Genomic DNA, 17388 nt, shown 5'->3' with positions numbered 1-17388 from the left:
AATGTACTAAATATTTTCACTTCTGAATTTGATGAGTTAATAAAAAAGTGAACTACTCTAATTTTAACTGCTAAAGATGACTGTTTCTGAATGTTGCCTAGAACTTGTTATATAGTATTGTTAAAAAGCAAAATTCAACTGAGTAAATTTGAAGATCTAGTTGGCTTATTAAGCACTTCATGAATCAGGCAGCATCCCATCTAGCAAGCAGAAAGGAGCTCCAAAAATCTGTACAAAATGGAAGATTTTTAAAGGCAGAGGGGGCAGGGACAAGGAAGTTACACTAGCAGAAAGCAGATTGGTTGTAGCAAGGCTGTTTTCCTTTAAGGGGTGGTGGGGGTGTCTGTGTGACAGATTACCTCACTAGTGCTGACCAGGAAATTCCAGACTGATTGATTAAGATGAAGTTTCTGGGATGGCTTGAATCTGCAGTTAGGTTAGATATTAAGTCTTGGTTTGCTGGTGTGGGGCTTACACAAGTAACAGATCCATTTTGGATCTGTTGTTTCTTTTTAAACTATGTAAAATAATCTTTCATTTAAATATGAACTTTACTAATCTTAATTTGTATCTTTCCACATATTTCACCCTTTTATTTTTTTAAATATATTTAAAAACATTTCTAAACATAAAAAGATTAAAAGTTAACTATTTGCTTGACCATTTTAATTAATTTAAATATTTTTCTTGAGACTAGTTGTACCTTAGTAACAAGACCACAGGTTTCATATGCTCACAGACCCTTTAAATGTTTTAGAAAACTACTTCTTATATTTTTCTAATACTTTGCCTCCCCTCTGCCACCAGCTAATTCTTGTATGTCATCTAAAGTTGGGGCCATATATATTAAAAGGTCTTCCCTATGTCTAGCACTGTTCTGGGCTTACTTTGTGGGGTTCATAATAAAGAATGGTCTCTGAGGCCTTTTGACTTTCTTGGAACATAGAGAAAACAAAATAGTTCAGTACAATGGTAAGTATGGTGTAAGTTTAAAAATATGAAAATAAATCTCTCTTTAAAAATAAATCTGTTGTTAAAAAGAGATTAGACCTCATGGAGACGGATCTTTCACTGTGTTTTAAAGGAGGTATAGGTTTGAGTGAGAGTAAAATGGGAAGGCACTTCAAATTTAAAAGGAGGTAGGACATCAAGAGGTGAACATATTTTTAAATGGTTAAATCCAGCTTAATTAGAATAGCTAGAGTATAAGAAACTTCCTCATTATGTGAAGTGATGCTAGTAAAAACAAGCAAAAATCACTAAGGAAAGTAATTTAGTAATGTTAGAAAAATCTAATGCTTGTTGGCTGTTGAAAACCGACTATCTTCTCTGTTTTCACAAGGCCAAGTGTTCTTTTTTCCTGGCTTTGGTACACTGTTACTATAGTCCTAACTGTGGTAATGCTGTGATGTCTAGATCAATGCCTTATAGTATAAAGGTTTAAATTATTTGGAGAAATTTGGCTGTGTGGAAGCAGGCTGCTTGGAACTTCAGACCTACAGTTGGCAAGAGGGAATTGCTTTGTAAATTATATGCTCCTTTTTATCCTTTCCCAAACTGGTCCAAGTTTAAGCCAACCTCAGGTGGCCTGGCTTGGAATACAGCCATTCTGGGGAATTTCCTGATATAGCTTTGTGTCCTTGTGATTTGGAGGATATCTGGAAAGAAAGAAAGTTTAGAATTGATCTAAAGACGTATGTGATATATGTCTATGTGTGTGAAGACACATATATATGTCTTTATTGTTAGAAGATGATAAAGTCTCTCACCTATTGCCAGTGGTTCTTTACAGAATAAACCTGAATTGGAGAGAGAACACGGCCCCGCCTATCAACAGAAAATTGTATTAAGTATTGTTCCAATTTCCCCTGCAGTCAGTCTCTCCCATCAGGAAGCTTCCATAAATAAGCCTCTTACTCTTATCCCTCAGAGGGCAGACAATAAAAATCAAAATCACAGAAAACTAACCAAACTGATTTATGGACCACAGCCTTGTCGAACTCAATGAAACCATGTACAATGCTGTGTAGGGCCACCCAAGACGGATGGGGCATAGTGGAGACTTCTCACAAAATGTGGTTCACTGGATAAGGGAATGGCAAACCAATTCAGTATTCTTGCCTTGAGAACCCCATGAACAGTATGAAAAGGCAAAAAGATATGACACTGAAAGATGAAGAGCCCCAGGTCAGTAGGTGCCCAGTAAGCTACTGGAGAAAAGTGGAGAAATGACTCAGAAAGGATGAAGAAGTAGAGCCAAAGCAACAACAGCATCCAATTGTGGATATGACTGGTGATGGAAGTAAAGTCCGATGCTGTAGAGAACAGTATTGCATAGGAACCTGGAATGTTAGGTCCATGAATCAAGGTAGATTGGGAAGTGGTCAAACAGCAGATGGCAAGACTGAACATCTACATTTTAGGAATCAGTGAACTAAAATGGACTGGAGTGGGCAAATTTAATTCCGATAACCATTATATCTACTACTGTGGGCAAGAATCTCTTAGAATAAATGGAGTAGCCCTCATAGTCAACAAGAGTCTGAAATGCAGTACTTGGGTGCAGTCTCAAAAATGACAGAAAGATCTCTGTTCGTTTCCAAGGGAAGCCATTCAGTGTCACAGTGATCCAAGTATATATATGCCCCAAACACTAATGCTGAAGAAGCTGAAGTTGAACAGTTTATGAAGACCTATAAGACCTTCTAGAACTAACACCCAAAAAAGATGTTTTTTTTTGTCATAGGAGACTGGAATGCAAAAGTAGGAAGTCAAGAGATACCTGGAGTAACAGGCAGGTTTAGCCTTGGAGTACAAAATGAAACAGGGCAAAGGCTAACAGAGTTTTGCCAAGAGAATGCACTGATCATAGGAAAACACCCCTTACCAACAATACAAGAGACGACTCTACACATGGACATCAGCAGATTGTCAGTACCGAAATCAGATTGATTATATTCTTTGCAGCCGAAGAGGGAGAAGCTCTGTACAGTCAGCAAAAACAAAACCAGGAGCTGACTGTGGCTGAGATCATGAACTCCTTATTACCAAATTCATAACATAAATTGAAGAAAGTAGGGAAAACCACTAGACCATTCAGGTATAACCTAAATCAAATCCGTTACCATTATACAGTGGAAGTGACAGATAGATTCAAGGGATTAGATTTGATAGACAGAGTGCCTGAAGAACTAAGGATGGAGGTTCGTGACATTGTACAGGAGGCAGTGATCAAGACCATCCCCAAGAAAAAGAAATGCAAAATAGCAAAATGGTTGTCTGAGGAGGCCTTACAAATAGCTGAGAAAAGAAGAGATGCTAAAGGCAAAGGAGAAAAGGAAAGACATACCCATCTGAATGCAGAGTTTCAAAGAATAGCAAGGAGAGATAAGAAAGCCTTCCTCAGTGATCAGTGCAATGAAATAGAGGAAAACAATAGAATGGGAAAGATTAGATATCTCTTCAAGAAAATTAGAGATCCCAAGGGAACATTTCTTGCAAAGATGAGCACAGTAGAGGACAGAAATTGTATGGACCTAACAGAAACAGAAGAGATTAAGAAGAGGTAGCAGGAATACACAGAAATGACCCAGATAACCACAATGGTGTGATCACTCACCTAGAACCAAATATCCTGGAGTGTGAAGTCAAGTGGGCCTTAGGAAGCATCACTACGAACAAAGCTAGTGGAGGTGATAGAATTCCAGTTGAGCTATTTCAATAACTAAAAAACGATGCTATGAAAGTGCTGCACTCAATATGTCAGCAAATTTGGAAAACTTAGCAGTGGCTGCAGGACTGGAAAAGGTCAGTTTTCATTCCAATCCCAAAGAAAGGCAGTGCCAAAGAATGTTCAAACTACTGCACGATGACACTCATTTCACACACTAGCGAAGTAATGCTTAAAATTCTCCAAGCCAGGCTTCAGCAGTACATGAACCGTAACTTCCAGATGTTCAAACTGGATTTAGAAAAGGCAGAGGAACCAGAGATCAAATTGCCAATATCCATTGGATCATAGAAAAAGCAAGAGAGTTCCAGAAAAATATCTACTTCTCTTTTATTTGACTATGCCAAAGCCTTTGACTGTGTGGATCACAACAAACTATGGAAAATTCTTAAAGAGTTGGGAATACCAGAACAGCTAACCTACATCCTGAGAAATCTGTATGCAGGTCAAGAAGCACCAGTTAAAACTGGACAGGGAACAACAGACTGGTTGCGAATTGGGAAAGAATTATGTCAAGGCTGTATATTTCCCTGTTTATCTAAATTATATGCAGAGTACATCATGTGAAATGCTGGGCTAGATGAAGTAACAAGCTGGAATCAAGATTGCTGGGAGAAATATCAATAACCTCAGATAACGTAGATGACACCACCCTTATGGCAGAAAGCTAAGAGGATCTAAAAAGCCTCTTGATGAAAGTGAAAGAGGAGAGTGAAAAAGTTGGCTTAAAAATCCACATTCAGAAAACTAAGATCACGGCATCTGGTGCTATCATTTCATGGCAAATAGATGGGGAAACAATGGATGCAGTGAGAGACTTCATTTTTGGGGCTCCAAAATCACTGCAGATGGTGACTGCAGCCATGAAATTTTAAAAGACACTTGTTCCTTGGTAGAAAATCTATAAGAAATATCCTAGACAGCATATTATAAAGCAGAGACATTGCTTTGTTAGCAGTGGTCCATCCAGTCAAAGCTATAGTTTTTCTAGTAGTCATGTATGGATGTATGAGTTGGATCATTAACAAAGCTGAGTGCCGAAGAATTGATGCTTTTGAATTGTGGTGTTGGAGAAGGCTCTTGATTGCAAGGAGATCCAACCAGTCCATCCTAAAGGAAATCAGTCCTGAACATTCATTGGAAGGACTGATGCTGAAGCTGAAACTCCAGTACTTTGGCCACTTGATGTGAAGTACTGACTTATTGGAAAAGACCCTGATGCTGGGGAAGATTGAAGGCAGGAGGAGAAGGGGACGACAGAGGATGAGATGGTTGGATGGCATCACCGACTCAATGGACATGAGTTTGAGCAAACTCCAGGAGTTAGTGAAGGACAGGGAAGCTTGGCGTGCTCTAGTTGATGGGGTCACAAAGAGTCGGACACGACTGACCAACTGAACTGAACTGAACTACAGTTTACCTTTCTGTACTTTCTATGCACATACCAAAATGGGTTAAAATAAATAAAATATTGTCAATGGAAAGTATGCCCAGTTGAAAACTTATGTTAGGTGGTTACAGTTTGAACTGTATCTTTCCTCACATTAGTAATTTGCCAGATTTGATGAAGATCAATCTGTCGATAGTTATGTTGACCTATAGATCTTTCTTTGACCATATTACAGTTACAACAAGATGATTTTTTAAAATACTTGACTGAATTTTTCAGTTAATTACATTGCTTTCGGATCTATTTTATGATCCTGTGTTAGATGGCATGGCATGTATGCAGGAAGATGAAAGTGGTTTTAGTTAGGATTGTAGGATGGTTTTGATTGGCCAAATAGTATTTCTTAAGATAATTTCAGGGACTTCCCTGGTGGTTTGGTGGTAAAGAATCCACCTCTTCATGTAGGAGTTACAGGCTTGATCCTTGGGAAGTGACTGAGAAGATTCCCTGGGGAAGGAAATGGCAACTCCAGTATTCTGGCCTGGAGAATTCCACGGACAGAGGAGCCTGGCCGCCTCCAGTCCATGGGGTTGCAAGAGCTGGACACAAGTTAATGAGTAAACAGCAGCACCAACAAAGAGGATTTCTCTTATTCTAACGCATATTAACTCTAAAGATTGCTTTCTCTGTTTTTTAGTCGGCCATATACAAACAAAGTCATCACTTTGTGGTACCGTCCACCTGAACTGCTGCTGGGAGAAGAAAGGTATACACCAGCTATCGATGTGTGGAGCTGTGGGTAAGATAGGTTTCCTGAATAATTAATTTGAAACTTTTGATAATTAAGTGAAATCATACCTTTTGGTAATCATGGTTGTTTTTTCCTGTTAGATGTATCCTTGGTGAACTCTTCACTAAAAAACCTATATTTCAAGCAAATCAGGAGCTTGCACAACTAGAATTAATAAGGTAAGCTTGTGATTGTAATATCTGTAGGAAATTAAAAAATTTTCAGGTTGGTGTTTCTAGGTGAACATCACTTTTCTATTTAAAGATAAATGAGTGCTGAAAGGAGGAGAAACTATGTTACAGGCACTCTGATGATTGTTCTAGTAAAATTAAGGATCTTAAAAGTCCATAGATGTTTTGTGATTAAATTAACATGTTCGAGGCCCTAAAAATAAGACTGGGAAGGAGGAGTAAATATGAAGGAGGAGAGAATGAATGGTAGATTCTGTTTTTCAGAGTGTGGCGTTTGGAAGAATTAATGTTGGGGATATTAGAAAGAAATACTTTTTTATATACGTATATGCATACATGTGTATATGTATCTGTATATGTATGCACACACTGAAATACATCCATGTACTCACTAGCATATGTCTTCATTATTTGAAGCCTATTGTAGGACCTTGGTCGTAGGGTAATCATCTTTCTCTTCATCTAATATTTTAAATAAATTTTTTTAAAAAAAGCTTTGGTTTTCTTATTTATAGTAATATTAATTCACAACTTGTAAGATTTGCATGAGTGTTTGAAAATAATGGCTGAGAATTTTTAGGACAAAAGACACAAAAATACCCATACACTGTCAGCTTTCCCTTTAGCAGACTTATTGGACTAATTGGTGCTCTCCATTCCATCTGTAAATACCGCTAGCTTGATAACATAGCACACTGAATATTTGCAGTTGGTAGATTATCACTCTCTTCTTAAGACTATGTATTTATTCCAGCAGTTGAAGAATATGATGACCAAGAGGGAGCTGTTTCCAATTTTGTATACAAATATTCTATTATTGTACATATGTTGCTCAATTATGAACAGATGTGCTTTGCAAAGACTTAACAACATTGCTAATAAATTATTTAGGTGTGTGCAGGGTACTATAAGAAAGAAAAGTCATACAAATTTAGATTAATTTAATAATCAGATTGCTTGGAATCCTTGATGATATGTTATGGCTATGGTTTGTGCAAGAAAGCTAATGTAGAACCCCATTCAGTGAATCCTGTCTTGAAAGAGAAGGCCATGGCTCTGTGTCAGAACATTGGGAAATATACGTTTATATGTTTTTAGTTAAAATAAAATGTTTAAATCATGTATCTGTGTACCTTTCTTTTTCTTTTGGCAATGATTTCTTCTAATCCATTTTTTTCTATTAGCCAAATATTGTTCCTAATTGGATTGCATACTAGGCTTCTATCAATGATGTTGCTATTTATTTAGTTTATACACGATACAAATATTGTTCTAAGAATTAACCTGAATTACTTCAGTTGTGTCTTGTCTTTATAATTAAGAAAACTGAACTTTATAGAGGTGGAGAATTTGTTCAAAGTCGTAAAACTAAACTAGCAAGTGGCAAAATTGAGATTTGAATCTAAGTAGTTTTATCTTAGAAACTATTCATTCTCTATACTATGTGGGAAATAAAGCTTCCTGGAGCTTTTAGTTACTATGACACAAACACTAAAAATTAATGAAGAAGGTCTGAGTAATTTCTACAGGACATTAATATAAAAATTCTAAACTGATTAGCCTGTGGTATCTAATGTTTTATTAAAAATTACAGAGTCAAGTAGGGTCATCCTAAAAGTACAAGAATGTTTTATCTTTAGGTATTCCTTTATTATAATTCATCATTTTAACAGACAAAAAACAGTATGTTCATCTTGATAGCTGTTGAATAGGCATTTGCTGAAATTATAAAATCCTAATTAAGTAAGTATAGAGGCATATTTCTTTACTGTGATAAAAATATGTGTCACAAATTGAATAAATCATGCTTAGTGGTAAAATACTAGAAGCAAAGATAAGAATGAGAAAAAGTTAACTTGTGGTATCATTGTTTTAAGAGTGTTTTAGAGGTACTGATAAGTTAACTGGTAGTATTAGAAAAGTGAACTCAATAGAGGTATATATACTAATACATATATTCTGAAAGAAATAGCTTAAAAGAAATTTCAGAGGCTGTTTTTTGAACACTGATTGATTTTATCTGCAGGGATGAACCTGAAAGTAACCAGGAAACTTTTTTTAAAGGGGGACAATTGGACATATTATATGTTAAAACAAAATTTTAGTAACTAAAACTATTTTGTGCTGGCACAAGATACTATAGATGAATCAGTGGAATTATATGGTAAATTCAGAAGTAAAGAAAATTCATATGGACCTTAAAATAAAATACAGAGTACATTTTAAATCAAGGAGTTAATTGAACAGTATTTATTGAGTGCTGATTATGTACCAGTTACTAGGTACTGAGGATACAGCAGAGGTTGGAGATTGTATCTCCAGTGCCTAGAAACTGGCACACATCCTTTTCTGCTTTTTTGTTGGGGGAGACAGAAAAAAAAAAAGAATAAAATTATCAGGTGGTGATAAGTATAAGAGGGTAGAAAGAGATAGAAGGTAGTGTATATGGTACCAGAGAAAATTTCATGAGGTATCGTTTGAGTAGAGATTTGAGTGAACAGAAAAGTCATGGTCCTGAGGCATGAGTGTGTTTGGATTATCTTGTGAACATGTTAAGTCAGTCAGTGGGAAACAGAAAGTTCATTCCGTTAGTGGCATACTTTACAGTTTTTAAAAAGGAGGTAGTAGATCTGGAGATCTTGACATGGAAAAGCAACATTGTTACATGAGAAGATCAGTTTTACAGAAACTGTGATTGGTTTGATCCCATATACAGGAGACAAATTAAACATATCAGAAGAGTCTGGATCTGTTAATGGGCTTGTGAGGGGGGTAGGGAGGGGACTATTTTTCTACTTTACGTATTTCAAGATGTCTTTAGGTTTTGATAAGATATCAAATATTTATATTATCAAAAAGAATGCTTCAAATTTGATTGTATAGCATTAATTATTTTTAAAACATGAAGAAAAGGGGGACATTTCTGGTAAAAGAGACATGTCTCCTTGATTTGAAGAAGACAGCAGAATATATTGAAAGGGGTGGGCTTTGGAATCATGCAGTCCTTGGCGCTAATGCCATCTCAGCTACTTCCTGCTCTTGTGACTTAGGGTAAGTTCCCTAATGCTGTAAGTTTCTTTCTTCACAAGTAAAGCAGGACAAATAATATGCTTAGGATTATAAAAATTAAATAAATGTAAGTTTGCTAAGACATAGTCGCCCCTTATCTTATTTGCAGTAATGTTGGAATGTTCCCCCAGTCTGAAGCCTCAGGAATGATGAATTCTAGGGACTGCATTGAACAAATACATATAAATGTATTAAGGATGGTAATACTGATCAGAATCTGTCTTAAAAAGCTTTACACTGTAGTGGTCAAGTTATTTAAACTTCACCTGATTCCAGAAAATGCTTTAGGCAGATTACAAAAATTCTACAATAAGTGGCTTGAATTGAAAAGTAATGGCAGAGTGAAAAACATAGGTGGGGACAAAAAAGGGATAAATGAGGGCAAAAATGTTTCTACATGAGAGTCACACTTTTAACTCTTAAGTGTTCTGGCAGCCAGTGAAAGAACCTTATGTCACACAATGTATATTGCTTAAGGAATAAAAAACTAATCATGGAAGAAAATAGATTTGGAATGAGAAGAATCTACTCTCTCTCCTGCCCTACACATACACAAAGCCTCAGGTCACACAGGTAAAATTTTTAAAACTTTAAAGGGATAGGCTTTGGTTGTTCCAGAATATTGGAAATGAAGGAACGTTTGCATATTTTAAAAAGTGAAGCATGTATACTTTTATAAATCAGTAGCATAAAAAATTCTGTAGACTTGTACTTCTTAATCTTTTTGGTCTCAGAACTTCTTTATACTGTTAGACATTGTGAAAAATCCCAGGAGCTTGTTTATGTTGATCGTGTGTATTGAAATTTAAAACTGAGAATTAAAAATATTTATTAATTCATTTTAAAACGATATGTTAGCATAACATTTTAATTGTAAAAAGTTTATATTTTTCCAAACTAAAATAAATGGTGAAATGAGTAAGATTGTTTTTACATTTTTATAAATTTTGCATGTTTGGCTTAATAAACATGGATAAACATCTGTGATATGATGTTTTCAGTAGTCTTTTCAGATAATTGTGCATATTCTTCCTTGAAACTGCAGTGAGTGGCAGTTATTATTTTTTTAAAGCAGGTTATTTGCAACATTGTCTGCAACCACAGATTTTGTACTCTAATATACTGAAACCCATTTTTGTATCTTACACTCTGAATAGGTCTTTTACCCATGATGATTTTGTAACATTATGTGTGGGTCACTTAATCTATATTGGATCACTGAATTGAGCAGATCTTCTAAACATAACATTTCATTTTATAGTTCTTGTTATGACACTAATTTCATCAGAAAAGCCTGTAAGTATTTATTTTGAAGCTTTTAAGTTTACAGTGCAGACGTCTTTTAGTGTTCTTGACTTTCTCCTGAAAGCTTGAATTTTATAGTTGACAACACTGCAGTTGTCTTCCTTGAAGTAACAAGCTGACTTCATTCCTATATTAAGAAAATGTCTGGCAGATACCCAAGTCAGTGACCATAGTTTGATAGTTCTTTTTGTAGGTAAAAATGGTGGCTCATGAAAAAGGCAGCAGCTTGCAACTCAATTATTGTCCAAGTGCGTCTCAAGATAATAGTCACTTTTTGTGCAGCAGAAGCGCTTTATGAGTATCTTCTCTTTAATTACTAAGAATATTAAAAAGATGCATACTCAAGTGTAAGGATTTAATAATAATTTTTACTGCTTCAACAAGTACATGCTTGAGTGAAAACCCTCCTCACCCCATCAAGTGGTATTGAAGAGTATGTACTTATAATAGTCTGGCATCTCTGCCTCAAGTCATGCTAAAGTGCCAGTGTTTTATACCATTGGCTTAATACTGTCAGTGCGGAGTCGACACATTGAGAAGTGTAAATGATGTTTTACAAGTATCTTTGATCTACCAGACACCTGAAGGGTCTAGGGAACCCCATTTTTGCAAACTGTGGGTGTAGACCAATTAAAAAGTAGAATACAGCATTACGCTAAAAACTTGTACTTTGATTAGGCCCGAGAAATATTCCTCTTTTGAATGTATGGATGACTAAGTATTAGAAAATCTCTTAATATAACTCATGGTATTAGTAACCCAAGTAAATAAATGCAGATGATGGCTACAATAGAGTTTCTAAAAATCAAACTGATAGAACTAAAGAAGCATTCTTTTGAAGTTTGAAAGTCACAACAATTAAACCCAAAGTAAAAAGGAATAAATTAATGCTTTCTTAGCAGGAGGTATGTGTGAATTTGTATCTGTCTGTAACTGTCTTTACCGTGTGTTGTGTTTCTCAAACTAGAAGTTCTCATTCTTCCCACTGGTAAACAATGAAAGTACTCCCATTAAAATCAGAAACCAAAAAATAACCAAATATTGTGTAGCATCGTTAGCATTTTAACATTTTTTGGAAATTACCACATAATGTAGCATACCATAATGATGAAGAATACATGTTTGAAAAAATAACAGATGTATTCTGATTATAGGTGATGATAATAGACCTGGAAAGCCTCAAACAAACAACTATTTTAAAAAACTGTTAGGAACCGTAGGATCTCAGATGGCATTCTAAAAAAGTTTTTGCCACATTTTGACCATTTTCTTTAACAAAACTGTTCTAATTATTGCTTACGAAGTATAATAGGGATAGGAACACATTGAAAAAATGACACTAAACCCCATTAAAAGAAACACAGGATCTAATTGAAAAACTTTATACAAGTAAACTTTGGAGCTATTGCAGGTTTGGTTATAGACTATCATGATAAAGTGAGTATCAAAGTGACTCACAAGATTATTTGGTTTTCCAATGCATATGAAGTTACATTTGCACTATAGTCTGTTAGATTGCAATAGTATTATGTATATATGCTCTAATTTTAAAATACTATATTGCTAAAAGTGCCTACCATTGTTTGAGCCTTGAGCAAGTCGTAAACTTCTTGTGAAGGAGGATTTGAGATACTGTGAGAATCCAGAATGTGACGCAGAGACATGAAGTGAGTAAATGCTGTTGGAAAGATGGTGTCAGTAGACTTGCTGACGCAGGCTTACCACAAACTTGAAATTTGTTTAAATGAAAAAATGTGAAGTGTAATAAAATGATATGCTTGTATAAAACCAAAGTGAAAGTGAAGTCGCTCAGTCATGTCTGACTCTTTGCGAGCCCGTGGACTGTAGCCCACCAGGCTCCTCCGTCCATGGGATTCTCCAGGCAAGAATACTGGAGTGGGTTGCTATTTCCTTCTCTAATCCAGAGCAGCTGTGTTGAATCCCAACAGGATTCTCTTACTTTTGGAGTGTGACAGTATTGATTCTACAATTCATCTGTAAGGAAATCCTTAAAAGGATAATTAGAGGAATGAGGACATAGTGGGGTCTGTCTTAAGAAAAATGTAAAGCTTTCATATGATATTGACATCAGAATAGATAAATCAGATCAAAATAGATTCCCATAACAGATCTCAGATATTTAGGGATTTAGCATATGATGCATTTCAGAATGTCTTCAGAAATGATTTAAGGATAGCTAATTATCAGACACTGATTTTGCTAAAATGCAGTTACCAACTGCTGTCATGTCTGCTTCCCTAATTTCTAAAATTTTTCCCTATCTTATAATTTGTATTCCATCCTGTATGCTGCTCCCAGTTAGATAACTTTCCCAGTCAACTATCTTCCCAGAATACATAAAATAGAAGTTTTTAGCTATGAGATAATGAAGCTGATTTCTATTATAAGGCTATTAATGAGCCAGATGCTGGGTCATTTACTTTCACAGCTCTGAAATAAAATGAATCTCCATTTGATAAAAGAGCAACAGATGCTAAGCACAGTTTCACCAATATCACACAGATAGGGTTTAGGTCTAAAGTTTGTTTTCAAAGTCTGTTTTCATTGTAGTTAAGCAGGCTGCCTCATAAGACTGTTGTGTGACCCCTGTCTATGTTTCCAAATAAACCTCTGTAGCCCCAAATTCCGCCTATACCACTTTCCTTGATCTGCCTCCCGAATGTTTATACTTTGCTATTTTCATGACTTTGCCTGTGCATTAATCTTTGCCAGTAACATATTTCTGTTATTCCCTTTCCCACCTGTTTATTGTTTACTTGTCCTTTGAGTTGTAGGCAAAATTCTGTATCTCTTCTCTAACTCAAGTACATTTTCTTATATTTCTGTAGTTTAAAGTATCCTTCATTTTCTTTATTCCAGTGTATTTTATACTTCTATTATGGTGCACATCAGTCTGCGAGGATTGTTTGTATTTATGTAGTATGTGAAAGTGCAAGAGTGATTCTCTTACCATAATTTAGTAAGATAAAGTCATAATAAACAACTAAAATGTAAAGCAGGATGAAATAGTGTCAAAAGAAATCAGGAGCATGTAGAAAGTGACTATTCTGGACAGCGAGGATACAGAAAACATCGTAAATAGATTACTTTTGATGTGCATCTTCAGGAATGAAAAGGATTCAGCTAGGTAGAATCTAGGAAGAAGGAGTATGAACAAAGACATGGAGGAGTGGTTGGCCTGTGGAGAGATGAGTTGGCAGATGAGAATGAGGAAGACAATTTGGGACCCGATCATAGAGAACCGTGCTCCTGAGTTTGGCCTTCTCTCCTTTTGAGAAGGTTGTGAGGATGAGATTGAAAGGAAGAAGAGATAGGCATATTGAAGAGTAAGATCTTAAAGCTTGGCTTTACAAAAATCATAAACTATTGAAACAAAATACAGTTTCAGTGAAACAGCTTTAAAAATGCTCTCATCATCTGGTATAAATGTTTCTAATGTAGTAGTGATCTTAAGGTCTGCTGAAGAATGGCAACTTTAGTTGACACTTCCTTCTGTACCTTAGTACATGTATTTATGTATGTGTAGAATATTTTTACTTTTAAGTCAGTGATGCAGGGACCATTTCTTTTTGTTTATGAAGGTCAGCTGGTAATTTTATATAAGATACATATTTATTCTTGAGATTCAGTATACTTGAGTTAAGCATATTTTAACCAGTTTTTCATCTACATACTACCAAAGCATTTTAAAATGTTTACCAGCTAGAGTATCTGCTACAGCATTTCTTTAGCTTATGAAGGACTTACTATAAAAATAGTGAGGGATTTCAAGATACAGAGAGTAAAGTAGTTAAAAGTTCTAAATACCTTGAAATAAAAAAACTGAAATTGAAGAACTGTGTTTCAGGAATGTGACTTTTAGGGTTCTCTAGTTGATCAAATTCAGCAGCAGTCTATACAGTTTAGTTAGTGTCTTCAGTGTAGGGAATCTTTTCGGCTGTTATTGCAAACTTCACTATATTCATGAGAAGTGGTAATGATAGGTACCTGCAAAGCCAGAGAACACATATACTAAACTCTAGTTCCTCAGTTGGTATAACAGTTTAAAATTTTGGTTCAAAATATGCTCAACATATTTTGAATATTACCTGTGTCTTTAAGATTTGATTTTGCAAATAAATATGAAGGTTTTCTTTCTAGAAATTGAGATGTTTATAGTGTGTTAAAAGCATTCAGTGAAAAGAAATTCTTAAAACAGTTTATTTGGGATGACTAAAATATTTAATGAAACTTTTATACATTATATCACTTCAGCTTTTGTATATTTAAAAAGGAGTTGTTTTGTATAGCAGTTGTATGTATTATTTTTTCCATGTAGTTTATATTGATGTACTTCTTTTTATGTGTTGTTTAGCCGTATATGTGGGAGTCCATGTCCTGCAGTGTGGCCTGATGTAATCAAACTACCGTATTTCAACACCATGAAACCAAAGAAGCAATATCGTCGAAAGTTAAGAGAAGAATTTGTTTTGTAAGATGGGGATGCTTAAACATCCATATTGCATTGATTTTTTTACAAAGTTACTTCTTTAGAATTCTAAATGTAACTCTAGCCTCTGTTGACCTAAGGTAGACCTATCACAATTATACTATATCATTTAATTTTGAATGTCCTTTTGCTACATGCAAGTAAGCATTTCACCATCGTTATGAAATCAGTTATTTGGGGTTGTGTGTTTGATTTAGTGTTTACCTGAGAGAAGTTTAACAATGATAAATTTTAATGAAACTGTTTTCAAGATACTTGAATTCAGTTTTTTATTTTGTTGTAGGAAACTATTCTGTTCAGTTTTTAGTTAATGTTAAAACAGCAAATTGCCCATAGAGTAATAAATATACTATTGTTTTCCAGTTTTCAAATTATTTAGAATAATACTTACAAAATTATGTAAAAAATAAGCATTTCTCAAAGGAAGCTTTGTAACTTATCGGAATAAACTGTTGCAAACATGTTATAAAATGCTAATGTTTAAGCTCCTACAGAAACATTAAACTTGAGTCAAAAGAACTCGCATGACTTTTGTAATCCTCTCATGCCAGTATTCCTGCAGCCGCACTAGACTTATTTGATTACATGCTCGCCTTGGATCCTAGTAAGCGCTGCACTGCAGAGCAGGCTCTTCAGTGTGAGTTCCTACGGGATGTGGAACCCTCAAAAATGCCTCCACCAGAGTAAGTAACTTTTTACCATATGCAAAATGTGGACAATTTTAATAATATCTGTATGTAACTATGAAGCTATTCTGTGGTTAGTCAAGTCAAAAGAAAAAAAATAAATAGAATAGCAGTAGTACATATAATTTGCACATCAAATGTTCAGCTAAACATCAGACCAGCAAAATCAGCTTTCCTGTAGCTAATTTTATTAATATAGTTCAACTCTTAAAAGTCACTGCTGCTGCTATTGTAGTACTGCTTCTATCAATTTACTTGCTGTAGCTAAAATCTTCAGTGCTATGCTAAGCATTTCTCATGTAGTACATTAATCTTTATAATCTTAGAAAGTGGGTATTATTATCACCATTTTACAGAGATGCAAACAGGTTCAGAGAGGTTAAGAAACTTGCCCAAGAATACAAATCTAGTAAAGAGTGAAGCCAGCTATCAAATTTGAGTTAGTTCTATAACAAAGAGGTTCTGAAATACTCCTTAGCAGACTATACAATAGAAAATTCTTATCACTGAGTGAAGGAATATTAGTATCAAAAGCCTGTATAGAATGAGTTTTACTGTCTGTTGTGGGGGTTGGGAGGCAGGAAATGCATAGAGTTTGGGAGTCAGAATGGCTGAGTTCTTGACTCTCTCACTCCTTTGTGGTTCCTGTAATTTCTCTAGGATTGATTTGGGGAAGGGGATAAACCAGTTCATTTCATTCTCCTTGATAGAACCTGGAAAGTTTGTAGAAATTTTGTTAGTAATTTTGAAAATGATGATGAGTGTCATAAAAGCAAACCTGTTCCTATAATAACAAAGTGGGTCCATGTAATAACAGTTAGCATATTGTGAATGAACAAACATGGGCTTTGGAGTTCAAATCCTGACTCTTCCACTTAATTAATGAAACTGGTCTTACTACAGTTCTGTGAGATCCATCATTCTTGGCTTTAGTTTTTTATTGAACTGTATATGAATAACCTTTGTGAGATGTTTTGAAAGGCAGAAAGGATCTATCATCTGACACGCTGAGGAACCTGAATCACTCACTGTTGAATTGTTTCATTGGTTTTTTTTTTTTTGTTTTTTTGTTATAATATATGTCAGCTGTCTTGAAATTTTGGCTTTAGTACCCCTATTAACTTTTGATTTTGAAATTTTCAACTCTATACAGAAAAATAGAATAATACAATGAGCATTCATATATATTCTTCATCTAGATTCAACACTTAACTGAATTTGGACATATTTATCACTCTTTATCTTTTTTCCTGAACTATTTGATTATTGTGGAAATAACATTCCACATTCACCATGTTATGTATAAGAACTAGGACTTTATTCTGTATAACTACAAAATCATTATGAAACACAGGAAATTTAACATTTAAATATCTAATAGTTTATATTCAAATTTCTCTAGTTGGCCCAAGAATTGCCTTTATACTCTGTTTTTTGTTTGTTTTGCTTTGGTGTGGTTGGGTGAAGAATTTATTCCAAGCTCACACGTTTCATTTAGTTGTCATGTCTCTTCAGTCTCCAGGGAAGACTTTTTATGACATTGACATTTTTGATGAGCTAGCTATTTTGTAAAGCATTCTACAGTCTGGCTTTAATTACTTCCTTACGATCAGAACTAGTGTAACCAGTAATTAGAGTATATATATATATATTTTTTTTAGCAAGAATACTCCTTAGGGTGATGATAAGTATTTCTTGCTGTATCACATCGAGGAAT

At 34.9% G+C, this 17388-nt stretch overlaps 2 protein-coding genes across 3 annotated transcripts in view; one reads left to right on the top strand and one right to left on the bottom strand.

Annotated features, from left to right (window-relative positions):
* Window positions 1-17388, bottom strand: part of LOC120877257 (M-phase specific PLK1 interacting protein) — a 55650-nt gene that overhangs the window by 3123 nt on the left and 35139 nt on the right. The gene's annotated exons all lie outside the window — the stretch shown is intronic.
* The window catches only part of CDK13 (cyclin dependent kinase 13), a 127961-nt gene that overhangs the window by 97200 nt on the left and 13373 nt on the right, over window positions 1-17388 (top strand). For both annotated transcript variants that reach the window (XM_040259488.1, XM_040259489.1), the window contains exons 8-11: window positions 5818-5919; window positions 6012-6089; window positions 14851-14967; window positions 15537-15668. In XM_040259488.1, coding sequence (XP_040115422.1) covers window positions 5818-5919; window positions 6012-6089; window positions 14851-14967; window positions 15537-15668 — 429 coding nt within the window. The remainder of the gene's footprint in view (window positions 1-5817; window positions 5920-6011; window positions 6090-14850; window positions 14968-15536; window positions 15669-17388) is intronic.

This window comes from Oryx dammah, unplaced genomic scaffold (genome assembly GCF_014754425.2).
Source record: "Oryx dammah isolate SB20612 unplaced genomic scaffold, SCBI_Odam_1.1 HiC_scaffold_18, whole genome shotgun sequence".
NCBI lineage: Eukaryota > Metazoa > Chordata > Mammalia > Artiodactyla > Bovidae > Oryx > Oryx dammah.
This window is presented reverse-complemented; position numbering and strand designations above follow the sequence as displayed.